Source organism: Pteronotus mesoamericanus, unplaced genomic scaffold (genome assembly GCF_021234165.1).
Source record: "Pteronotus mesoamericanus isolate MK-2021 breed Mesoamerican mustached bat unplaced genomic scaffold, CSHL_Meso_final scaffold_21, whole genome shotgun sequence".
Taxonomy (NCBI): domain Eukaryota; kingdom Metazoa; phylum Chordata; class Mammalia; order Chiroptera; family Mormoopidae; genus Pteronotus; species Pteronotus mesoamericanus.
The window spans coordinates 5728741-5754414 of NW_026555310.1; the positions used below are offsets into that span (position 1 = coordinate 5728741).

Here is a 25674-nt window from a genome sequence, read left to right on the forward strand (position 1 = left end):
TTTTCGAGGGAAAAATAAGGATGTGCATTATACATGTGTAGTACCTGAACTATCTTGTATCTGTTCTTGTGTTTGGTAATTATTTATTACATTAAATTTGTTGTACCATAATATGTTCAAAAATAAATGCTAAAATAATTTTATAATACATAAAACAAGTATCTAAATATAAATGAATAAAAAATTGAATTAAAAAATTAAAACACAAGATTTTTTGGCCTGAAAGTTTGGGCCAAAAATGTGGGTCCTCATTATACATGGCAAAATACGTTAGGTTGTTTAACTCGTAAGCGGATGAATCTGGAAATAGATGGAGGGCTAGCTCATGCCTCTAAAGCTCAGAAACTGTTGTGAACCTTTGCCTTAATACAATGGCATTCTCAGCCCTTGCAAGAATTTCTAGAATTTTCCATATGGCTCCCTGGAGCAGGTAGCCAGAGAAGTTTGCAGATTGGGTAGTGAAAAGCTGAGATTAACTATGGGCCGCAGTGTCAGAAAGATGCCACCAGAGGGCACATGAGACTCAGAAATCTACTAAGGGAGCTTAGGGGAATTGCAGGAAGGGAATGGTAGAGAAAGCTGAGGAAGCCTGGCATGGCCAGGACTCTGGCGGCAGGAGCTCTGGGAACCAAGAGAAGGATGAGTAGTGGTGTGGGCACCAATAGGTGTCTCTTGTCCTTGTGGCCCTGCCTGTCCCCAATGTCAGAGCCCTTGGGCTCCCTTGGTTTTTGCTCTGAGATCTCGAGGGAACTTTGGACTCTTTTTTTATGGCCTCAATTCTCCCGCAGTAAACACTCGTCAGACACCATCAACCCCAGCTCAGCACTGGAGTAGAGTGCAGGGGTGGGGCGAAGGGTGTGACTGTGGCCCTGAAAATGGGGCAGGTTGGGATGGGCAACAGCTTCCCCAGCTTAGAGCTTCCCGTGGCAGTCGGGCAGGAGGGGGTGGGGTTTGTCTTCTCTGGGCTCTAACTGCCAGTGCCTAGCCCAGTGCCTGGCATAGAGGAGGTGCTCAATAAATATTTGGCGGGTTTTGAGAATTATTTGATATCGGTAAACCATGCAGAGGGAACAAAGGCCAGTCATTAGGCTACCCCAACTCCAAAATATTTCCTAAGTCCTTCCATTTCTCATCTGTTCACTATATCCATCCCTGTCAAACCTCTTTTTACCTGGACCATTATCATAGCTTCCTACGTGGTTTCCCTTGCATCTGTGGATCCTTGGGTTTATTCTCTACCCAGTAGCCAACATGATCTTTTAAAACCATAAATCAGATCATGTGACTTCAAACCGGAACACCTTCTAAAGCCTGGACATAACACTTTGAATGAAATCCAAACCCCTTACCCTGGCCTATGAGCAGTGCACTAGCTAGGGCATGCCTCCCTCTCTGACCTCATCTTCCTTTCTTCCTGCAACACACTGGGTTTCAGCCTCCCGGACTTTCTGTTTCTTGGAACACAGCGAGTTTGCTTTTGCCTTAGGACTTTTGCGTGAGCTGTCCCGTCTGCCTGGAATGCTCTTTACTCAGATGCTTTGCATGACTGATTCCTTGTCATTTAGGTCTCTATGTAAATGTCACTTCCTCAGAGAGGCTTCTGGACAACCCAACCTAAGTTTCTCTCCCAGTTACTTTATATCCATTCCCGTTTCTAATTGTCATCATTGCACTTATCACCATCAGCTATCACCCCATGAGACTAGGAAGCCAGTCTGCTGAGTTCAATTTCTGTATCCCAAGCACCTATTAATAGAACAGTACCTGGCACATAGTAGGCACTCAATAAATATTTGTGGAAAGAATGGAAGGATAAATGGATGATAGGGAACTAAGGAACCAGGAGGGAAGTTTGTATCATTTTGGAGTTTATAGTCAATAATTCCATTCCTGTGGGTGTTGGTGGTTGTGGGTCTGGTGGTGGCCAAGGCTTTCTCTACCCCTGGGACCCAGAGGAAGCCAAGAATCTCTGGGCGGTGGTGGGAGTAGCGGTCATGCTAGGGAGGGTGGAGTGGGCAGGGTATATTTGCTGGATTGAATGAATATGGGTTGTCTTTACACATCTTTCTTACTTTCAGAAAATGTAAGCTGCAGAAATCTGATCATTAAGACAGAAAATTTAGGGAATGGTTCTTTGCACTTTAAAAGAAATCTTTGCTTTGTAAAAGGGAGTAGGAAGAGGCTTGCTTAGTTGTTTCCCAAACAACCCAGGGAAGGCTCAGGAGACTCAAGACTCTCCATTTGTTACATTACAGGCTGTTTCCAACACTGGATATTTAGAGTGTGGTCCAGATACAGTTATGGCTATATGGAACTTGCATTTACCTATAGTACACTCTCCTTGTAGGAATTTCCTCTTCTGGAAAATGAGAGGTTGAGACTACATCACTCTGTGACTGTGGTCTGTATTAGAAAAATAACTTGGTCATTTGAGACCAAGTTAAACTTGGAGAAATAGAAATAGTTCATGCCAGCTGCCTCTCTCTCTTTTTTCCTTCTTTTTGGTCAGAGTTAAAACTTTCCAATTGACCCCTGCCTTGCTGTTTATTTTCCATCCTGGGAAAAGGAGGTTCTTTCTGAATATTTTACTTATTGTAGTGGTTCTCCAACTAGGCTCTGCAGGGCTGGTGTTCCACAGGCTCAAGGTGTTCTGCCATGAAAATTGAGTGATAGCCACCTTGTCCTGATTCAAGGGTAAAAACTGATAGAATTTTCTCAATTTTAAGCTTTTACAATATTTTTCCCCCTAAAACTTTGGTGCCTGCGATTCTAGGCTGTATTAAATCTGGCATAGCACAACATTATGCACTTAATTATTTTAATATATTAATATTTTATCATGTTCTGCAGAGTGTTCCATTTCTTTTAGGGGCTCAAAGTAAGTCTAAGAACCACTGTCTTAGACACTCTGTATTTCCCACCAAGCTACTCACCTGCAAGCTTTTTAAGACAGCCTCGGGACATTTCAGAGACAGATGGCTTGACTGAAATATGTCCTGCACATAAAATCCTCTGTTATGGAGGAGATTGGTGGAAGGCCCAGACTCTAACCTGCTGGTCTAACGAGGAATACCTGGACCTTTGCAGTTGGTCAGTAGCAGTAGTTCTCCCACTTTTTGGGCTGTGAAGCTAAAGATCCAGGGCCCACTGTCCCCATCCATCAATGTACATATTGCCCTCAGTGAAATGTGGATAAAGCCCACCCACCCATAGAAGACTGTGTGTGTTTCGAGGAGACATAGTGAAGGCCTGGCATAATTCATGTCTGTGATGTGTACAGACATCATAGTAAGGCAGAGTGGAAAGAGCGATGAGTTGAGGTCAGTGGCTGTGGGTGTTGCTCCTACTTCTGTTACTACCAACCGTGTGACCTGGGCAAGTCACTTCCATCTCTGGGGCTTGGTTTTCTGTAGTCAGTGTAGCATAGTCGTTATAAACACAGACTCTGAAGCATGACTGCAGGCATTCAAAATCTGGATCTACCACTTCCTCTCTGACCTTAGAGAAACTATTGAACCTCTCTGTGCCTCACTTTTCCCGTCTGTAAGGTAAAGATGATAATAATTGTATCATGAAGTTGTTATGAGAATTAGAATGGCTTAGAAGAATAGTTGGCCACAGGAAATACTATCTAAGTGCTTGCTACTATAATTACTAGATTATTTTTACGATCTCTTCCGCCATAATATCCTATGCGTTTAAAGATTCAATAACTGAGTATTTCTAATGTGCCCAGCACTATCTATGAAGTAAGAAACTAAAATAATTTTTAAGGCCTGAACAGGCTATAGTGCTGGAAATAGATCTTCTGTGTAAGGTGTGGAAGGTGGCTGTGCCCTCCAGTAACCAGAAATGACTTTCAGGAGGTGGGACTAACACCGGTGTGACTTAAAGCGCCCAGAGGTGGACCGCTAATATATTTCTCTAGCTTACTTGGTTGGTGTCCAAACTTCTTTTTTTTTTCATTCTAAAATAAAACAAAGGACAAAGACTTCCATTCCAAAATATAAAATTTCACAATGCACACCTTTGTTTTTCTGAATTGTCTTTTGCATTTCCTCCATACACTTCATAAATGCATTATTCTAAGAGACACCTGTCAGATACTGGATTCAGGTTGGAGAGAAAATTTTAATAGTGGTGAGAACATTGGCTCCTCCAAGGAAGAAGTCAGGCAAAAAGACCCTAAAGGTCAAATTACAAGCCAGGCCTGCACATCCTACATGGTAAAATAAACTATCCCTTTCTCATTTTCAAACATTTTAACCTACAATTTTCTAGTTGATTGTCAAAATCCTGTAAAAAAGACAAGGTAGGTAGTTTCATCCCCATTTTATAGATGAGTCTCCAAGAGAGTAAGTGAAGATTTACCCGAGGTATATAGCGTGCAATTATATATGCCTGATAAGTAATAGAAATTCATTTTCCTAATTCTTTCCCTCTGGTCCTTGACTCAGGCTCTCACCTGGGCTTAGGAATCCCAATGCGCATTGGGCATGGGCAAGAGTAGGGCCTTGAAGGACAAGAACAGAGGGAGGGCTGGGTCTGAGGAGGGAGCAGCTTGAGATGTCTAGGTCGTGGGACCTTAGGTAGGGAAGGGGATGCCAAGGGAGGAGGAGGTATAGGGCTGCTTGAGAGAACAGGGGCGGTCCTCAAGGGATGCCAGGCAAGCTGCCCGCTTCCCATCTCTGGAGGAATGGCATCACCTCTAACGTGTCAGACTCGGCTACGTCCCGGGAGTTAACCCTCGTCCCCTTTCTGGTCTAACCCTCAAAGGGTTAAAGCAGCTTCCACAAGATTTTCCCATCACCCAGGGAGCTTGGATTGCCCCTCCACGCTTGGAAACGTGGGATAGTAAGTCCCAAACAACTCTCAGTTCGTGCGCCCAGCAATGTACCCTCCTTCACCCCCACCCTCAGCGTGGAAGCACTACCCTTTGCGTAAAAGGTACCGGGGAGGGGCTGTGCTGGTGGCAGGTGCCGGGGAGAAGTCCCCAGAGACAGGGGAGCCCGCGGGTAGTGTGGAGAGTGTCACTTTCCTCAGTCCCCCTTCTGGGCTCTGGGTGCAGTGGGTTCACGTCGCGGCCGATGCCCCAGAGAGTTGGGGGAGGAGGAAAAAAGTGGTGCGCGGGGAAGCAGGCCGCACACACCTGGCGCCTTGTGGAATGAAATCTTAATTAATTATTAAACAGAGTTCCCGCGGGAGGGAGCAGGGCTGTAACTGGCCGGGCGGGGGTTGGCGGAGGGAGGAGGGAGGGAGGGAGGGAAAGAGGGAGGGAGGGGTGAGGAGTGGGCGCCGGGCACCGGTTCCGCCCCAGGGGTCCCGGACGGGAAGGAAGCCGACCCTTCGCATGCCGCGCCTGGGTAATCGCTGTGCGCGGGTGGAAGTGCGGGCGAGCTGGGAGACCCCAGGGGTGAAGGTGGGAGTCGAAGGCTGGAGGATGCAGCCCGGGGGAGGGAGGAAACCAGGAGCCGGCTGGACGGCCCCCTCCCCCCGGGGTCTCGATCTCAGAACAGTGGCCGCTTGTTTTCCCAGAACTGGGGGAGGAAGCGGCAGGAGGAGAGGAGGGGGAGTGCGGAGGGAGGGTCGCCTTCTTTAGTCTCCTTCAACCCTACCCGGTTCCTGGAGAGAGCATTGGGCCGCCCAGCCGGGCGTCTGGGGAGGGGGAGGGGTGCCCAGACAAAAGGAGCTTGTGCCTTTAAGGCGGGGAGTCCGAGAGCCGGCGGGGAGGGGACTTCTGGATCCGGGGTAGAGGGCGGCTGCGCTGGACAGCAGGGAGGGGGCGCGGGCGGTGCGGGCGGCGGGCGGCGGGAGGGACGGCCGGGACGCGCGGGCACGGAGCAGGACCGCGGGACGGCCGGACGGCCGGCCGGAGCCCGCAGGGGCGGCGGGGCAGGAGCCCCGGGGAGGCGCCGACCCTGGCCGGCAGGTGAGACGCGCCCTGGGGCAGGGGGCAGCGGGTGTTCGGTGAGGCTGGAGCTCTCCTGCCCGGCTCCAGGAGTTTCTCGGTGGGGCGCGGAAGCTGGGATGGGGATTCTCGAGAGTGTCTGGGGGAAGCCCGAGGCCAAAGGGGCTGGCCGATGGCGGTCGTGGCGGAGGTGGGGGCTCAAGGCTCCTGGCCCACACTTGCCGCCCCACGCGACCCTCCTTCACCCGGAGCAAAATTCCCTGCTGTCTCCGACCCCGACCCCCGGGAAAGGCGTGCACTGCAGGAGGCTCTGTCCTGAGGTTTTTGCAGTGGGGCGAGCCTCCAAATTTGGGGTGGAGTGTGATTGTGTTTCGGGGAAGGAAAGGCTCCCTGGGCGGAGGGAGGGATGCATCTGTCTGCAAGAGTCCCCTTCCTCTCCCCGCAGACCTTGGGAATGAAAGGGAGGGGTGGTGTCAGGGCCCCTGCTGGGTGAGCCGGGGAGCAGACGGAATAGCCTCCTCTGGGGCCTTAACGGCAAAGCTGGAGGTGGATGAGGCGGTGGGACTCTTTCCTCGTGCCCTCCCCTTCCAGAGTGACGCTTCCGAGGTGTAGCAGCCTAATAGGGCTTGTGTGGTTGGAGGGGACCAACGACTGGGGAACCAAGGAGAAGGCAATGCTGAACCTCCTGACAGAGACCCTGGGGAGACTCCTCTGCATCTGGAAAGGCCTGGAGTTGAGGCCTGTGTCCCAGCATGGTGGGTGGTGCTGGCACGAAGGGCCCTGCCTGGGCAGTGCCTTCTGCCATGAACTTTTCTGAAGTTGTATTAAATACCCTGGGGCCTCCTTGTTGCCAAGGAGGACAGGGGCAGTGGGGCCCTGGAGAGGGTTTGGGTAAAGCAGTGGACAGAGCCATTCCTTGGGACAGGACTTTGGGTCTCAGGCTGGGGGATCAGGGTTTGGGAGGGAGAGGAGGTATGGGAAGCCCTGGGCCTCAGTCTGCCTGGCTGAATGGACAGGGCTCTGGCTCTGGGAGCCCATGGTGCCTGGGGCAGCAGATCAGGACAGAGTGAAGATACAGGAAGCCAGGGGAGGAGGAGGTCGTTGGCACAAGCTCAGGAGCTTGTCTGTGGGGAAGAGGGAGGTGGTCTGTGGTTCATAGTGATGGGTTCCTGGGCAAGGAGGATTGGAGGACCATATAGGGAAGTTTTGTGGCATCGAACAGTGCCTTCCCCTGTTCCCTGCCATACTAGTCTGACTTGGGGTGAGTTCTCCAAGATGGACAGTGCCTGGAGTGGAGCCTGGGGTGGGATCGCTGCCGTTGGTCAGACAATTACAGAGCTGTGGAGCTATCCCTATGTGGGAGTCAGAGTGTTCTTGGGAGGGTCATGTGTTCCCCTGAACAGTGTCTGCCCTTTCCTCTGTGGGTATGAGCCAGATGCTAGGATGTGCTTCCAGGGAACTGGGAACATGGCCAGAAACAGGTCCTTTGGGAACAGAGGTCTGGGCCAGTGGTGCTGGTTGGGGTAGTAACAGGTCAGGGGACTGGTAAGTGGGAGGAGGTTAAGGCAAAATGTCATGAAGTGGGGTGGGAAACCTGCTCACTCTGGGCTCTGTCTCTAGCAGCTCTGGGGACTGACAGCCGAGGACACAGGGACTGATAGAACTAGGCGTCTGACTGGCTGGGGAGGTGGGTGTTCTTGCTCATGACTTTTCTGTCTTTCCATCTCTTGGACACCAGCAGAGTTTGGGGTTCAAAATGGCATAGGTGGGGAGAACTATTGAGTGTGTAGCATGTGACAGGTACCGTTAGAGTCTTTCCTCACAGATATTACTATTCCCAGTGTACAGATGAAGGAACGGACACAGAGAGGTTAAGTAATTTGTCTGAGGCTGTAAAGATAACAAATAATCACAGTAAGGTTTGAAACCTGGTCTCTCTCTAAAGATCATGCTTCTAATCAAGTGTTTGGAAGAGCCAAGCTTTCTTTGGTGACCTTTTTGCAAATGACAACCTGGTCAAAAGTCTTGGGTTTCTGATCATCCCCTCCAGATGGTGCTGTTTGTGATAGTAAGGAGTCTGAAGGACGCGAGCCACTGTGGGATATAGGAGAAGGGACGCCGAGAAAACTTGGCTGGGGGTGAACCAGGGTGGGGGTTTCCTCTGTGCAGAGAGATCCCAGTTTGCATTCTGCTTCGCGAGCCCCTAGGCGCCTGTTTGGAACACCGCTTGGCTGGAGCGGCTGGTCCTGTGACCACCTAGGGCAAGTGCTGGGTAGTCTCCCCTTGTCCCCTGGTGAGTACAAATGTCAGTGCTGCTAACTGCAGGTTTAAGTACAAGGAGCCCCTCAGGGTGCCCTGTGGGAATGGAGGAGTGGGGCGCCTGTGGGGACACAGGCATCGGGTGTGACGGTGCTCTCCTCCTTGCCTCTGGAGCCCGGGTGCTGGGCTTAGCTAGGAGACACGTTGAGGGTGGCGTCATGGAGTCCTCGCACCCAGTGAGGCACTTCACTCCAGGAGACTTGAGCTCTGAGGCTGATTTGGTTACTCATGATCTCTGTAACTTGGGCCAGCCATGTAACACTACAGTCGACCTCAGTTTTGTTTTGTTCTCCTGTCAAATCTGTCCCATGCTGCAGGCGCTTCATAGGGTTTTGGTGAATATCAGACAGAATTAGGCATGTGAAAGGACCTTCGAAAGTTTACAGCACAGAGAAAGTGCATTGCAGTATTATCCACCCATCCACCCATCCATCTACTTAACGAACATTTGTTTAGACCCTAGGGAGGTTGCAGACATAGCAGTGAGCCACACAGGCCAAAATCGTTGCCTTCATGAAGTTGACATTCCAGTTAGGAGAGGCAGACAATGAACAAATAAGAAAATATATAGACTGGCAATTGTTGATAAGAGCTGTGGAGAAAAATAAAGCAAAAAGCTAGGAAGAGAGATAGGAGCTCCAGGAAAGGAGGTTGCTATTTTAATAGAGTGGTCAGGGAAAACTCAACGATAAGGGGACATTTGAGCAGTGACCTGGAGGAGCCCTTGTTTCAGGCAGAGGGAACAGCAAGCAGCAAGGTCTCAGGCTGCGCATGGTGACTTGGGGACCAGCAAAGGGGCTGAGAGGACTGGAGTGCAGTGAGAGATGAAGAATCATAGGATTACCATCATTATTATTTCATGTAAGATGCTCCATACCAAAGCCCTTGAGCTTTCTATCTTTTCAACATAAATTTTTTGATTCCCTCCTATGAGCCAAGTTTAATAGTTGGTGCTGAGGATAAAGCACTGAGCCAAATAGATATAATCAGAGGGGCAGAGACACATTAAACAAAGGATGATTTAATTATAATTGTGATAATACCGTGGAGGAAATGTACAGAGGGTAAACGGGACCAAACTTAGCTGGGACATCTTTCCTGAGGAAGTTTCATGTAAGCTGTGACCTGGGGGAGAAGTTGAATTTGGCTTAGTGCAGTGCATTGTGTCAGTGTGTGTGTATGAGTGCGGTGGGGAAGGATGTGGAAAGATTCCCTTTTGTACAGAGGTCACCGACTAGCAGTTCACAGGCTTAGTCTATTCCATAGACTCGATTTATTTGGTTTGCAGTGTTGAAAAATGTGAATGACTTGCCAACAGTTAAAAATCAGGAGCTGTCTCATTGAAATCTGCATATTTGTTTTCAACTTCTGTTGAAAACTCAGATCAGGCTCCACTGGGAAGCCAGAGGCAACAGTCTACTCACGGGGCGGGTATTTGCCTCCTTGCTCAGAGTGTGCACTCTCCTGAACAAGGGTGGCTTTGCTCATTGACGCGGGCACTTGGGTTTGTAATCACCAAGAAATTATCCGTGCTTTTTAGGGAAGAGGTGAATGTGTAAGTGTACTGCTTCAGAATCAGATGGATCTGGGTTAGAATCTTGGTTCACACACTTACGTGGCTGCTTGATCTTGGGCAAGTTCACCTCCCTCTGTCTCAGTTTCCTTAACTGTTCAATGGGGATACCGTTGTCTTCCTCAGAGTCATTTTATGAGGATGATGTGTCTGAAGTGCTAAAGTTGGCAATCGGAAGTGCTCAGTTAATAATTGCTGGTGTTGGCAAACCTTGATGGCGGTATTAATACCTTTCCTTTCCTCCCTGCAGCATGTCATGGTTTAGTGGCCTTCTGGTCCCCAAAGTGGATGAACGCAAAACAGCCTGGGGCGAACGCAATGGGCAGAAGCGCCCTCGTCACAGGACTCAGACCAGTGGCTTCTGCGCGCCCCGCTATATGAGCTGCCTCCAGGATGCACAGCCACCCAGCCCCACCCCTGCCGCCCCACCTCGGTGCCCCTGGCAGGACGAGGCCTTCATCCGGAGGGGTGGCCCGGGCAAGGGCACTGAGCTGGGGCTGCGGGCCGTGGCCCTGGGCTTTGAGGACACTGAGACAACAGCAGCAGGCGGGGTAGCTGAGGTGGCACCCGACATGGCTCCCAGAAGCAGGAGATCCTGCTGGCGCCGTCTGGTGCAGGTGTTCCAGTCAAAGCAGTTCCGCTCCGCCAAGCTGGAGCGCCTGTACCAGCGGTACTTCTTCCAGATGAACCAGAGCAGCCTCACGCTGCTGATGGCGGTGCTCGTGCTGCTCACGGCCGTGCTGCTGGCCTTCCACGCTGCACCCGCCCGCCCTCAGCCTGCCTATGTGGCCCTGCTGGCCTGTGCGGCCATCCTCTTCGTGGTGCTCATGGTGGTGTGTAACCGGCACAGCTTTCGCCAGGATTCCATGTGGGTGGTGAGCTACGTGGTGCTGGGCATCCTGGCAGCTGTACAGGTTGGGGGCGCCCTGGCAGCCAACCCGCACAGTCCGTCCGCAGGCCTCTGGTGCCCTGTGTTCTTTGTCTACATCACCTATACGCTCCTACCCATCCGCATGCGGGCAGCTGTCTTCAGTGGGCTGGGCCTCTCCACCCTGCATTTGATCTTGGCCTGGCAACTCAACCGTGGTGATGCCTTCCTCTGGAAGCAGGTGGGTGGTCAGGACGGGATGTATGGGGGCACCAGGTTGAGAATGAGAAGGGCCTGGTAATTGATGATGGATGAGTCATGGGTGGATACCGAGTGCTATACCTGGGAGGATGGGCAGGTGATGGGAGACCAAGTTTTAGGGGCTGACCTCCATTTGGGATCTGGGCCAGAGGGCACTGCTGAGGGGAGGGAGGACACCAGGACTCAAGCCTGTACCTTCACCCTGAGCCACAGCCCACAGCTCTTTGGCCTGAGGCCCTTGAAATAGTGTAGTGTAGCCTGTAGTGACATAATGCAGGGCTGGAGGTGGGACTGCGATGTTTCCGCCCCAGAGGGCAGTGTAGGCTGCCATCCGGGCCTTGACATGTCTGGCCCCCAGTTGATACCTGAGACTCAGGCCTTGGGTGCCTGAAAAAGATGGTGATCTAGAGTTTTAGATGGAGTTAGCAAGGGAGAAGTGGCCTCTCTCCTGGGCCATGGCTATCTCTGAGAGGACAGAGAAGGCGAAGAGTAGAGTTGGTTCTCTCCTGGGCTGGGAGTGGTTTGAGTGGGGTTGGACTGTAGAAGAGAGGGGTGTTAAGGTCTGATCTCATCCCACCCTCTCCCGCTGGGCACCAGAGGTCTGGCAGCCCTGACTTAAGTTCCTCTGCCTGTACTGGCTGCTCCCTCCAAGGTCCGATTGGTGTATAAGCTGGGGCTTGACAGCATGGTGTTGAGTGAGAAATGAAGGCTTGGCTGCAGGAGGGCCTGGTTGTCCAGTGAGCCGTGTTCTTCCCTGTGAGATCCTAGACAACTAACCTCACCTCTCCCAGCCTTAGTTTCCCAGTCTATAACTGGGATAAAAATAGTATCTACCTCATGATGTTGCTGTTAGGGCCCTGCCCTCTCCCAGAGCATGTCTAACTGACAGGGTGGGGCGGCCTTCTCACCTGGGCATGGAGGTGGGGAACGTGTAGGGGATGATGCCCAGCGAAGGGGCGTGTGGGAAGTTCCTTTCCGAGAGACATGAGCTCGTGGCATCTGCCATTTCATGCCCTTCCCATGCCCGGGGGCAGAGACCAGGCTGTCTTGCCCAGGTGACTCTTCAGGGGCTGCTGTAGGCACAGACCCCAAGCAGCACACCTCGTGATCCTGCCATCGGCACCTTGATATAGAGGGTGCTGTCCCCTGCTGTGCTCAAGGTTTGAGGGAGCCAGCCTCTGCCTTTCCGGGGGCTTGTGGCCTGTAGCTCACCCTAGCCCTACCCACAAAGAAGTTACCTGGGGCTTCCAGAGTGAGAAGCTGGGTGTTCTGGCCTGATGCCCTTCCCTGCCTAGCCTATGCTCCAGGAACAGAATGTACCTTTTTAGAAGTAACTTTATAGCCCTTTTGTTTGTGAAGCATGTGCCTGCAGGGCACTGTCAGACTTCTTAAAGGGCCAGGTTCTTCTGCCCTGGCTAGCCCCCTACTCCACTCCACGGTAGGTGTCAAACTGGGCTTTGGACTCGGGCTGCTCTTCTGTGGAAGGAGGAGCTTGGAGGTGGTACTTCCCTTTCCCCTCACCCTCTCTGGCTGGCCAGGGGTGGGTGGGTGTCTCTTTCTTGCTCTCAGCTGGCATGGCGCCCATAGCCAGGCCCAGGGCCTCACTGGGGAGGTACAGTCCCATGGAGGCCAGGATTGTGCCAGCCTCCTGCCCCCCTAGGGATGCCTGGCTGCAGCCTCACCCAGTGGGTCCCAGCAGGCTCGTTCTTGGGATGAGTGGAGAAAGTCAGACCCGCCCCTGTGCTAGTCCCTGGGGCCAGGGCACCCATACCTCCTCTCGGAGCATACTGTCCCTGCCCCTGTGCCCAGTTGGCCTGTGGGTCCTGGGTGGCGTGGGGATGTGGCCTCCTCTCTAGGCTCATTGGGCAGCCCCTTCCCACATCCAGCCTCAGCTTATATTTACAGGAAGGAGCCTTTAGTCTCAGACCCACTCATTCAGACACACCGAGAGTTTCATTCAGTTAACTCTCCCCATCCTGGAGATTCCTACAGTGCCTTGATGTCCATTTTTTTTCTCACAGTCCGATAGGGGTCTGTGTACAGATCTATTTCAGTCTCTCATCCCCCTTCCCCTTCCCTCCACCATGACTCACATTTTCCTCTTGGGCTCCTGGGGCCAGGAAGGGAAGTTGCTTGGTTTGCCCCCCCTTTCCTTCTCCCCCACTGGGGGCTATTCTTAGAAACCCCTGAGGGAGATAGTGTACCCCCCTCTTCACCCCTGCTGCTGGGAGGGGGGCCTTGTAAGCTGGACTTGGAAGGGAGACTGGGAGGCCAACCCTAGAGGGTCAGAGCTGGATATGGCTCAGGGGTTAGCCAGACCCCTTTCCACCTTACCCAGGAAAAGTGAAACTGAGGTCCCAGAGATTAACTGACCTTCCCAGTTTGCAGGACTAGTTATGGTTGCGGGCAGAGCCCAGAACTCCTGGCTTCCAGTTGGTGCTCTTTCCCTCCCTTCTCCCCAAACCAGAGCCCTGCCCCAGCCAACTTGGGTGGAGCCTCAAATGCCAGGTTAACCCCTGGATTTCCAGAAACGCTGAGGCTGGCTCCCTTTAAACATGCTCTGCAGTTAGTGCTACTGATGATGATCGAAGGCTGAACATCCTGGGGTCAGGGTCCTAGGTCCGGGGGCGGGGCCTGCCTGGGCCACGTGTTAGGGGTGGCTGGGCGTGGTGGCACCCTATCTCAGTTAGGAAGAGTTCTTCGTGTCTGTAGAATTGATGGCTCCCAAGCCTGGGCTCCAAGACTGGGCCTCAAGAGCTTGGGTAAGTGGAGTGAGTAGGAACCTTGGACACTTGGAATGTGCAGTACAGTAGGGTTCGGACTGACACGTGGGAGCCTGACTGTCCTGGACCCAAGTCTCATACCAGTCACTGCTAGCTGTGTGATCTTGGGCAAGTTACTTAGCTTCCCTGGACCTGACTCCCTCACCTTTAAAATGAGATATAGTGTTATTTCATAGAGTTGTAAGAAATACATTTCTTAATTTATAGGAAAGAGGCATATAGAATCTAGATACATTGTAGGCAGCAAAAAAATTAGCTCCAGTATTAATAATAATAGTAATTATTATTATATCAGGGCAGAGAGGGACCTTGGAGATCTTCCTATGCTTCCTCTCCAAGTTCTATATGAGCAGACAGAGGCCCAGAGAGATGAAATGGTTTGTCCTGGCCACTCACCGGAGGATGGAGAGCTCAGGTCTCCTGGGCATTGCCCTACAATGAGAGCCACATGCAGATGCAGCAGCACTTGTCTTTTGTTTTGGGTGGGGGCAGGAAATCAGAGTGTGCTAGGCTCAAGCCCGTGACCTACCTGGCTCTGTTGGTGCTGCTGCTCCCAGGAGCTGTGAAAAGATCTCATTTCTGGCCATGCAGTGATCCAGGAAGGGGGCCGGAGTCTTGTGGGGGATACATCTATTGCAAGGGTAGGGACAGTTGGGGACCGATGGCACAGGATCTTGGCTTCCTCCCCAGAGGAGGTCATCTGCAAAATCTAGCTAGTCACACCTGTGCACGGGCAGGGTGGTCACTGGTCTGCCTCTGCCACCTCCTGCAGCTCGGTGCCAACATGCTGCTGTTTCTCTGCACCAACGTCATTGGCATCTGTACACACTACCCGGCTGAGGTGTCTCAGCGCCAGGCCTTTCAGGAGACTCGTGGTTACATCCAAGCCCGGCTGCACCTACAGCATGAGAATCGGCAGCAGGTGGGGTGTTCTCCCTGAGGTGCCCTTCCCCACCTCACCCCAAATAACTTGCAGATTGGATCTGCTGCCTCATACAACTCTGCAAAATAAGTGTGAATGGTTCCCTGACTTGAGTATCCCAGGGGCCCTGTGACAGTGGGATTTCTGTCCTGTCTGAGGGCGGGAGCACCTCTGAGGGGTGGTTGAATGGGGGTTGGTCAGAGATGACAGGGATGTCCATCTGCTGAGGGCTGTAGTGGGGGTGGGCAGGCCACAGTCCAGAAGGGAAGCTCAGATCTCCAGAAAGGTCTGGGAGGGCTCCGAGGATGTGGAGGAACCTGGAGGGATTAAAAAGTGAGGCCAAGAAAAGAGCAATGCCCTGTCAAAACCACTGGCCTAGGAGAGGCTGCTGCTGTCCGTGTTGCCCCAGCATGTTGCCATGGAGATGAAAGAAGACATAAACACAAAGAAAGAAGACATGATGTTCCACAAGATCTACATCCAGAAGCATGACAATGTCAGGTAGGGTGGGGTGGGACGAAGCCAGGAAAAGTGCATGATCTGGGAGTCTTTGAGGGCCATGTGATACCTTCCATTTTTTGCCATCGTCCACAGCATCCTGTTTGCAGACATTGAAGGCTTCACCAGCCTGGCATCCCAGTGCACCGCACAGGAGCTGGTCATGACCCTGAATGAGCTCTTTGCCCGGTTCGACAAGCTGGCTGCGGTGAGGGTGCTGGGGCTTGGGGGCAGGGTGGACTGCCGAGCACACAGCCTCACTGTGGTAGCCTGGGGGTGTGCGGGCCGATAGAGTCTTCAGTGAAGGTGGTGGGCAGGGTGGTGTGGGCAAGAGAGTAAGGTGACTCTCCCCCAACTCTTTCCTCTTCAGGAAAATCACTGCCTGAGGATCAAGATCTTGGGGGACTGTTATTACTGTGTGTCAGGATTGCCAGAGGCCAGGGCAGACCACGCCCACTGCTGTGTGGAGATGGGGGTGGACATGATTGAGGCCATCTCGTAAGCAGCGCCCCCTCCCCGGCTTCCTAGAACTGAGGGTGCCCCAGACTGCTCCTACTCTTTGCTCTATCCTCAGGGTTTTTCCTTAGTCTTGGCTGGTTTCTCTACCTTTGACATCAATCACTGGGGAGGAGGATGGATGTTTCTTCTGTCCCTGTAAAGATCCCTGTGTACCTGAGACTGCAGCCAGGAGGGTGGGGTAAGGGGAGCCGGGGTGGGTCATGGGCTGGAGAGAAGGACAGCTGAACAGGCCCATGGGGAGAACAGGCGATTCCTCCTCTCCTAGCTCAGTTCCACAGATGCTGTGGGGCCCCTGCTGGCGAACACAGTTCTCAAAACATTTGTCCTTGAGCCCCATGCAGCCTTCTGCCCACATCCAGCCAAGGCTGTGCTCCCGTTTGCTGCATCGGGTCTATCCTCGCCCACTTGGCTCCAAGGGGCGTGGAGGAGCCTGGGCTCTGGGTTGGCAACGGGGAAGACCATGCCAGGAGCTGAGCTGGGGCTGCCTCCTCCCAGGCTGGTGCGCGAGGTGACAGGTGTGAACGTGAACATGCGCGTGGGCATCCACAGCGGGCGTGTGCACTGCGGTGTCCTTGGCCTGCGGAAGTGGCAATTTGATGTGTGGTCCAATGACGTGACTCTGGCCAACCATATGGAGGCGGGGGGCCGGGCCGGGTGAGTATGGGGTCCAGGTGGTGAGGACGGGAGCAAGGTGGGAGAGCCAGGTCTCACCCTCCTGTACCCACACACAGCCGCATCCACATCACTCGGGCCACGCTGCAGTACCTGAACGGGGACTACGAGGTGGAGCCAGGCCATGGTGGTGAGCGCAACGCATACCTCAAGGAGCAGCACATTGAGACCTTCCTCATCCTGGGCACCAGCCAGAAACGGGTCAGGCCAGGGCGGGTCAGGGGAGGGACAGGCAGGGAGAAGGACAAAAGGGGGTTGCAGGAAGACGCCTTCTCTGGGCCCTTTTTCTGAGCCTGCACCTGTGCTGCCCACACAGAAAGAGGAGAAGGCCATGTTGGCCAAGCTGCAGCGGACCCGGGCCAACTCCATGGAAGGGCTGGTGCCACGCTGGGGGCCCGACCGTGCCTTCTCCCGAACCAAGGACTCCAAGGCTTTCCGCCAGATGGTGAGAGCCCACAGCACCAGGACCTGGGTCTCGCGTTCTTGTCTCCCTTAATGCTCTGTGTCCCCCTTCCCTCTTCTGCCTTCCTTGTTATGGCTGCCGTCTCTGTGAATAATTTCTGGTATTGGGGGTAGGAGGGATGATTTCATCCCCGAAGTATATAGAGGAACCCTGAGCCCAGTGCTGGGGATGGGGAAGCAGGGCAGACGACTTTTACCTCACCTGTACGCTCTGTCCCTTTCTCTAGGGCATTGATGATTCCAGCAAAGACAAGTAAGTCAGGTTACTGAGGAGGGAAAGGAGGGTGAGGGCAAGGCATTTGCAACGGGGATAGGGTTGTGCGGAGCAGAGGTCCCCCACTTCTCCTGAACCTTAGATAAGTCGTGGGAACAGGTGCCACACACTTGCTCTCCCTCTCTCTGGGTGCTGCCCATGCCCCTCCCTTTTCATTGCCTCTCACTTGACCGTGCTCATGCACCTGGTGAAGCCATGTCTTGTGCCCTCAGCCGGGGCGCGCAAGATGCCCTGAACCCTGAGGATGAGGTAGACGAGTTCCTGGGCCGTGCCATCGATGCCCGCAGCATTGATCAGCTGCGCAAGGACCACGTGCGCCGGTTCCTGCTCACCTTCCAGAGAGAGGATCTTGAAAAGAAGGTTTGAAGGATTCTGGGGCAGAAGGAAAGGGGCTGGGGAGGAGGTGGGTCCAGGCAGAGAAGTCTGAGCACCAGTAAGGGATCAGGAGAGGGTACTGGGGAACGGGAAAGTGAGCGCAGGGCATGGTGGGGATTCCTATCAATCGGGCCAACTGCTTCTCCCCTGAGGCCCCTGGTAGCTCATTGCCTCGCCAGGGCAGAGCCAAGTGCAGCTCAGCCTCCTCTCCCTCAGTACTCACGGAAGGTGGATCCACGTTTCGGAGCTTATGTGGCCTGTGCCCTGTTGGTCTTCTGCTTCATCTGCTTCATCCAGCTCCTCATCTTCCCACAGTGAGAACCCTGCTCCTCCTTGTTCAGCCTCTCTTCCCTGTAGCACTTCCAAGAACCTCCCTAAACACCCACATGAGCCCATAGTCCCTGGAGCCTGAGCCCTGCCTATCTGGGGAGCAGGGAGCGGGACAAGGACACCCAGATTTTCCAGAGTAACATTTTCTCGGGCTCTCTCCTGCCCCAGCTCAACGCTGATGCTTGGGATCTATGCTGGGATCTTCCTGTTGTTGCTGATCACAGTGCTGACCTGCGCCCTGTACTCCTGCGGCTCTGTGAGTAGGGAGCCTCCTGGTCCATGTAGGAGCGTAGGCTGGGCCAGGTGTGGTCACACGGGGCGAGGGAGGAGAAGGTCGTGTCTCTTCCATTGGGCCCCACTCCTAGGTGGACTTAGTCCCTGGCTGATGTGGTCTCTACCTCACCTTTTGCCTACCTACAGCTTTTCCCTAAGGCCCTGCAACGTTTGTCGCGCAGCATTGTTCGCTCGCGGGCACACAGCACTGCAGTTGGCATCTTTTCGGTCCTGCTTGTGTTCACCTCTGCCATTGCCAACATGGTAAAGATCCATCCTTCCTGTGTGTCAAGCCCTGCCCTGGGCATTAGGATACAGAGATGAGTAAGGCACATTTTCCTGCCCTCAGGGAGCCTGTTCTCCAAAAAAAGGGGGTGAGGTCAATTCCAGTCTTCCTGCCTCCTTGATCTCCCTACCCCTTGTCATCCCTCAGCGAGAACTTGGGCTCTGGGGTATAAGGCACCTGGGCGTGGCTCTGGTAACCCCTCCCTTCCTTGGTTACTCTGATACACCTCTCCCCATTTCTGCAGTTCACCTGTAACCACACCCCCATACGGACCTGCGCAGCCAGGATGCTGAATTTAACACCTGCCGACATCACCGCCTGCCACCTGCAGCAGCTCAATTACTCTCTGGGCCTTGATGCTCCCCTGTGTGAGGGCACCGCACCCACCTGCAGCTTCCCTGAGGTGCCCAAGCAGTGCTCAGGAAGGGCGGGGGAGAGGTTCCTCATCAGCACCAGTTACGGACCCCTCTGTGCCAGGCCTGGTGATGGGCACTGGGGACACAGGGTCTCACCAGAGTTGCCAACTCTTGGAGCAGCCGGAGCAGCCAGGGCCCTTGTGTGCTCTGGTGGCTGACTGTGGAGGGTGAAGGAGGTTCAGGTTCGAGGTCGTGGAGGGGAGCTGAGGTCAGGCAGGGGAGTGCAGGGCTCTCTGCAGGGGGGCACTTTGGCTTTTGCCTTCACCCAACACTGCCTCTGCTGTTGCCCCCAGTACTTCGTCGGGAACGTGCTGCTAAGTCTGTTGGCCAGCTCTGTCTTCTTGCACATCAGTAGCATCGGGAAGTTGGCCATGATCTTTGTCCTGGGGCTCATCTATTTGGTGCTGCTTCTGCTGGGTCCCCCAGCCACCATCTTTGACAACTATGATCTGCTGCTTGGCGTCCATGGCTTGTGAGTTCATTCTTGGACCCTTTCATCTCCCAGAAGCCTCTCTGGTGCCCAGGCCCCTTGCGCCCTTGGATTGTCACCACTTACTCCCTCACCTGTGGGAGAATGGAGGCAGTGGAGGAGCTCCCAGCATAAGACCCCAAGTTATCACCCCACGGAAACGGCAGTCCTGGGAAATCCCTGTGTCTTTAGTCTACACAATAAAATAATAATAATAATAATTCCCTTTTGAATTTGCATGATGCTTCCATATCCACTCCTGTAGGTCACACAGCTGCTTGGTGGCAGAGCCCTGGCTAGGAACCAAAACTTCTGCCTCCTCCTTGAGGGCTTTGCCTAGGATGCCACGCCAGCCCTCCCTCTGTAAAACCCCACCCCTTGTGATCCATGGCCATAGCTTGGTGTCATTGAAAAAGCCTATAGAGCCCACTGGGCTTGAGTCCCTTGCTCTGCTGCTCATTAGCTGTGTGAGCTTAGACAGGTCAATGATCTTTTCTGAGCCTGAATTTCCTCAGCTGTAAAATGACAATGCCACATATGTCCCAGGGTAGTTATAAAGATGATAGTAGCCAATACGGTTGAAGGCTTACTGCACATCAGGCGCTGTGCTAAGCCTTTTGTGTGCATTATTTAGATCTGATTCTTCTTTTATTGATGAGGAAACAGGCTTGGAGAGTTAAGCAATTTGTTCCAAGTCAACATAGCCGGTAAGTAGAGCCAGGAGTGGAACCTCTGCTCTTAGTGAATATAAGCAAAGCCCTGGCCCAATGTCTGGTTTATGGTATGTGCTCAGTTAGTGTAGTTTCTGCCTCCCCTTCTGTGCCCCCACTCAGCATTAAAACCAGTGACTCTGTCTCTTGTGTCTTCCTGCCAGGGCTTCTTCCAATGAGACCTTCGATGGGCTGGACTGGTGAGTGAGGGCTCTGAGGCAGTGAAGGGCAGGGCTGCCAGCGCCTCCCTCAGGTACTGAGCATGCCTCTGCTTACCTGCAGCCCAGCTGCGGGGAGGGTGGCGCTCAAATACATGACCCCTGTGATTCTGCTGGTGTTTGCGCTGGCGCTGTATCTGCATGCTCAGCAGGTGGAATCGACTGCCCGCCTCGACTTCCTCTGGAAACTGCAGGTGACTGGGTGGGCAGGGGAAGGGAAGCAGGATTTTGGAAGCAGAGCCTGGGCAAGCTGGAAGTGCATCTTGTTAGTTGGCCAAGGCTCTGGCCTCCCCAAGCCCACCCTCGCTCTGTACCTTTTCTTTGTCCCTGTCTGGCCCCCTTCACCACTTGGCCTGTTCTTTAGGCCTCCTCTGTCCATGCCTTTATTCTTCCACATCGTTCCCTCTGGTGCTCATCTCCAGGTGTTGGCTGCTGCACCCACCCCTTGTGAATGTTGGGCAGTGGGTGATGGTTGTGGTGTCCACAGGCAACAGGGGAGAAGGAGGAGATGGAGGAACTCCAGGCATACAACAGGCGTCTGCTGCATAACATTCTGCCCAAAGATGTGGCTGCCCACTTTCTGGCCCGGGAGCGGCGGAACGATGAGCTTTACTATCAGTCGTGTGAGTGTGTGGCTGTCATGTTTGCCTCCATTGCCAACTTCTCTGAGTTCTACGTGGAGCTGGAGGCAAACAATGAGGGTGTCGAGTGCCTGCGGCTGCTCAACGAGATCATCGCTGACTTTGATGAGGTACTTGTCCAGTCAGCTGGTGCTGGCAGAGTGGGGAGAACTTTGGCTGAGAAGGCCAGGATTGGAGGGGGTTGGTGGAGAAGGGAGGGAGGCAGCAAGGAGGTGAGCCCCAGTGGGGCTGGGTTATCATAGTTGGGGAGCAAAAGAGAACAAGAGGATCTGAAGGGGACAGGGTAGGTACCAGGTGAATGTCACTGAAGAAGGCAAGAGTCTGTGGACAGAGCCCCATGAGGCCAAGTAAGCAAGATGGTCCCCTTGAGTACAGGAAGTAGAAGCAAAATGTAAGGAAGTGTCCTGAACGTCCGGGCCAGGAATGGGCTTTCCACTGTTCCGGAGGGGAGGCACTTCCTCACGCTGGCACTCAGTTTACTAAAAGGTGAGGATTGGGCTAACTGATGCTCAATATCCCTTCTGTGGTTCTGGATTCTGTGAGTGAGCTGATGGGTTGACCTGAAGCTCTTTGCTGAGCCCTGGCCTGGCTTCTGGTGGTTGCCTGGTGAAGGAGGCCTGTTTTCCTGGCTTCTTAGTCCTGCACTGAGAGCAGCAGCTGGCGAGAGACTCCCTCACTAAAAGGAGGGGAGCTGTTGAGACAGGGCAGTGGGGAGTGGGCCAGGACATGGCAGGGATGAGCCCTGGGGTGGGGCCGGGTTTTGCCTCTTTGCCTTGACAGCGGGGTGTTCCCCCCTTCACTCCCCCCCCCCGCCTCTGCTGTCCAGATCATCAGTGAGGAGCGGTTCCGGCAGCTGGAGAAGATCAAGACGATTGGTAGCACCTACATGGCTGCCTCCGGGCTGAACGCCAGCACCTATGATCAGGCGGGCCGCTCCCACATCACTGCCCTCGCCGACTACGCCATGCGGCTCATGGAGCAGATGAAGTACATCAATGAGCACTCCTTCAACAATTTCCAGATGAAGATTGGTGAGGGGGCCTAGTTGCCTAGAGGCTTTTCCCAGGGCTGTCTCTGGAGGAAGACCAGGGAGCAGGAGGACAGCAGCACACATTCCCCATCAGGACCCGTACGGGTTTCCTTTCTCTCACTGTATTGTCTTATATGATAAGGTCAGATCATTCACTGAGGACCAGCTATGTGTTAGGCACTGTTCTAGACATTTGTGAGCACATTTTAATACTCACATTATTGTCCCCTTTTAATAAACTGACTCTCAGAGATTAAATAACTAGGAAGTGGTTCAACTGGGATTCTAAACCAGGTTTACGTCAACCACAGCACCTGTCTGCCAGTCTGGTAAGAGGCGCCGCCTCTCAGGTGAACTAAGGATGGGAGTGGTTAATAGCACGGGTTTTGGAGTCAGATTGTATGGTTTGAATTCTGGATGTTCCACTTCCTGGCTTATTTAATAAGCCACCTCACTTCTCTTAGCTTCACTTGCCTTACCTGCAAAATGGGGATAATAATACCTATCTTCTAGGGCTGTCGAGAGGATGAAATACTAATGGAAATGCTTATCAGAGTGGTTGGCTCAGAGTGTGCATTCAGTTGGTTAGCTGCTGTTACAGTAGAGCTGCCTTGACTTGGGAGCTCCTCAACTGACGACTGGACCATTCTTTACAACCAGGACACTTGTCCTTTTGCCACTTTTTTCTCTGGGTTCTTCTAAAGGTGCCAGGAGGTGGGATGACACCCCAGGCTGACTAGAACAACCGGTCGTCTCAGTGCCTTACTGCTCTCTCTACCCCAGGACTGAACATGGGCCCAGTCGTGGCAGGTGTCATTGGGGCTCGGAAGCCGCAGTACGACATCTGGGGGAACACAGTGAATGTCTCTAGCCGGATGGACAGCACGGGGGTTCCTGACCGAATCCAGGTGAGGGGAATGTAAGCAGAGGCTGGGATGGGTATGGGTCCAGAGGGCTTCTGTACGTCCCTTTCTGCATTTGTTCAGACGGGGATAGGGTGGCGATGTGCTGTGTTTGGTGGGGTGGGGATTGGGGGAGGGCAGCTAGGGGATGGGAGGACCCCTGGGCCCCTGCAAATGCAGCAGGAAGGATCCCAGGCTAAGTGGTCTCCCTTCCCACCCCCCCTAGGTGACCACGGACCTGTACCAGGTTCTAGCTGCCAAGGGCTACCAGCTGGAGTGTCGAGGGGTGGTCAAGGTGAAGGGCAAGGGGGAGATGACCACCTACTTTCTCAATGGAGGCCCTTGCAGTTAACAGGGCCCAGCTACAAATTTAGCTGAAGGGACCAAGGTGGGCATTTGAGTGGACTCTGTGCTCGCTGGGTGGAGCTGTGGTAGGGGACACTGAGCCTCAAGGCCCTATCCACAAAAGGGAACATCCCAGCAGGCTGTGCTGGGACCATGCTTGTCTCCCTCAGACTGGAGAACGAGGGGTTACCAAAAAGGGTTTTGCAAGTGACTTTCTTTTTAAGTTGGGGCAAGGCTGGCCCCTCTCTTCTTCCAGCTTTTGGGAGTGGGGAAGGGGGCAGCAGAGGCAGTGGGAGCCCTCCCGCCTGAAAGATGAGAATGGCAGCTTGCTATGCCTACCCTTCCCCTGTCTGGGCAACAGGCTCAGGGCTGGGCCCTTCCTTTCCCTTTTTCCTGGGAATATTTTGTACAAAGACTGGGGTAGGTGTGAAGAGTGCCTATTCCATGCTTGCCTTTGCTATGCCTGAATCTCCAGCATGGTCCTGGGGACCCCCAGCCCCAGCCAAGTCTCCGTCCTAGGCACAGAGCAGAGAGATGCGCTCGGGTCCCAGCTCTGTCCATATTTCAGGGGAATGTTTCCATTTGCCAAATCCTAGTCCCAGGATCTGTCCCCAAAGGGGAACAAAGGGACTTCTGACAGCTCAGACTTAGCCCCAGTTCCTGCAAAACGCCAGGGAAAGGGGCATCTGGCTTCATTGGTACTGTGAAAATGCCCAGCCAGACAGCAGGCATTTGTGTAGGGGTGTCTGATCAGGAGCTGGAAGTTCACTGGCAGGTGCCAAAGAGAGCAGGCTAGGCGGGGAGAGCGGTGGGACCAGACTCTGGTCTGAGGGGCCCGATGGTCAGGATCTGGTCACTCTGCCCCAGTGTTCTCTTGTGGTCTGCTGGCAAGGGGTATGGAGCATCTCTACCCCTTTTGTTGCCAAATTAGCAAATGGCCAGGGCATGGAGGAAGATGATCCTGATCCCAAACCTGTCCTCCCAAGCCTTTGGTACTGGGGAGGGCCTGTGTGTCTGTGCAGTGTGTGTGCATGTTGGTCTTCTTGTGTGTGTCTGTTTTCTGGGGCTGTGTGTCCTTGTGCTCCTGGTCTTCAGCTCTCCACCCCAGGCTGCCTCTCTCCTGTGGGCCTCTGTCTTCTGGGAATAAGGCAGGTTTCTGGTTTCAAGGGATGGAGAGAGATGCCCAGGTTGCACAGCAGTGGGATTCGGTGTTGTAGCAAGAGGAGGGGTCTCTGGGGAGAGAAGTCCTTTATGTGCCAAATCCCTAAGTGCCATTTGGGGGCCATGTGTGCAGCATGACTGTCTCCCTGCCTGGGCTAGGGACCAAGCCTACACTGTCTGGGGTTTGGTGGGCAGAGACTCAGGAATTTCCTGGGTTCCCCAGCTTGTGTCCTGGGATGTGGTGTGCTTTGGGACTCGGGTAGCGTGGGATCCCTCTGAGGACCCAGATACTGGTACTAAGGGGTGGGGCAGGGGAACCTGAAAGTTGGCCTTCCCCAACCTTAAGCCCGAGTCTAGCATGTTCCTCGCTCCCCAATTCCCATGAATCCTTAAAGGGCTGGCAGGAGGCTGGTCTCTAGATTCCCTTCCTGTCTTTGCCTTCTTTTTATCCTTTTCCCAGCAACCTCCTTTCCTCTGGCCCGAATTAGCTGGTGCCTTGGTTTCTCTGTCTGTACCTATTTAAGACAGAGTCATTAGCCTGAATTTTGCTTGAAGGTTGCTTTGTCTTGGAGGTGATTAGAGGCAGAGAAAAGAGGGTCCCAGAGTTGCTGGGTTGGGAGGAGAAGGTGGCACTCTTCTCTTTCCTTATGCCCTTTCTGACTGTACCTCCTGGTAGAGGCCTGGTTTCTGGTTTGAACTGCCTGCCTTGGAAATCTTCATGCATCAGCCAAACAAGCCTTTAGGCACTTCATTAGACGAGGCAGGCGGAGGGGAAAAGACTAGTTGGTCCAGACAGAAAATCAGCTTCCCTCCCACTAGCCATGTCCCTGGATAGGAAGCGACTGCTTGGAGCCATGGGGCAGGGTGAGGGTATAGAGAGACCAGAGTGGGAAGACTTCAATATGGGTGTCTTGTCTCTGCCTCTTGCTAGGTGGGAAGGGCCTGCCCACACCTGGCTTCCCACACCACAGTGCCAGCCATGCTCTTCCCCCGGGCTACCATTGTCCCCTTCCTCACTAGTTGGTGGGGAAATTAGTGGATGGGAGGCCCAGGGACTTGGTTTTATACTGTAACCACTGAGGGAATGGGGAGGGTAATGTACCATGTATTTCAGTGAAATATTTAATATATTTAAATATCAATAAAATCAAACTCTTTGTAAAATTCCCTGTTCTCTGCAGCTCTTCTGGGCCCTGGGTTTGGTCAGAATTGGCAGAGCCTGGTGTAGGAGGCAGCCTCCTGCCTGAGGGCTTGGCGGACCCCTCTCATCCGTGGTCAGAGGGCTTCCTTTGGTTTTCTCCCTGCCAAGGTGAAGCTGCAGTGTCTTCAGAGAGCTTAACTACACCAGGCCCTTCAGCATCGTGCAGATCCATCAGTGTGCCTTCCTAGATTTGTTACTCTGGCCTCTTCCACACACAAGGTTAGGAGCCCCCGTGGTGATCTTTCTGGTGCCCTGGCC

General features: G+C 53.5%; 1 protein-coding gene across 3 annotated transcripts; it reads left to right on the forward strand.

Annotated features, from left to right (window-relative positions):
- Positions 1–5343: 5343 nt before the first annotated feature.
- On the forward strand, positions 5344–25561 carry ADCY6 (adenylate cyclase 6). 3 transcript variants are annotated; one of them, XM_054591171.1, is made up of 23 exons: positions 5844–5929; positions 10051–10909; positions 14485–14634; positions 15014–15135; positions 15229–15340; positions 15503–15630; positions 16147–16305; positions 16383–16524; positions 16640–16768; positions 17013–17038; positions 17272–17419; positions 17651–17748; positions 17933–18020; positions 18185–18301; positions 18568–18726; positions 19033–19211; positions 20083–20118; positions 20201–20330; positions 20624–20887; positions 21604–21808; positions 22591–22715; positions 22936–23097; positions 25525–25561. In XM_054591171.1, exons 2-22 carry the CDS (start codon positions 10052–10054, stop codon positions 23059–23061), a joined length of 3501 nt encoding a protein of 1166 aa, XP_054447146.1. In that variant the 5' UTR covers positions 5844–5929; position 10051; the 3' UTR covers positions 23062–23097; positions 25525–25561. The 3 variants fall into 3 exon arrangements, with proteins under 3 accessions (XP_054447144.1, XP_054447146.1, XP_054447143.1); XM_054591169.1 differs by lacking the exons at positions 5844–5929; positions 25525–25561 and adding an exon at positions 5344–5363 and having other exon boundaries at positions 22936–25396; XM_054591168.1 differs by lacking the exon at positions 25525–25561 and having other exon boundaries at positions 22936–25396.
- The last annotated feature ends 113 nt before the right edge of the window (positions 25562–25674 follow it).

Bases quoted from the DNA above. Each gene is read 5' to 3' on its own strand.
- ADCY6 (XM_054591169.1), top strand. From the start codon at position 10,052: ATGTCATGGTTTAGTGGCCTTCTGGTCCCCAAAGTGGATGAACGCAAA. The intron at 10,910-14,484 runs GTGGGTGGTCAG...CACCTCCTGCAG, and splicing joins ATGCCTTCCTCTGGAAGCAG to CTCGGTGCCAACATGCTGCT. The intron at 17,420-17,650 runs GTTTGAAGGATT...CCTCTCCCTCAG, and splicing joins GAGAGGATCTTGAAAAGAAG to TACTCACGGAAGGTGGATCC.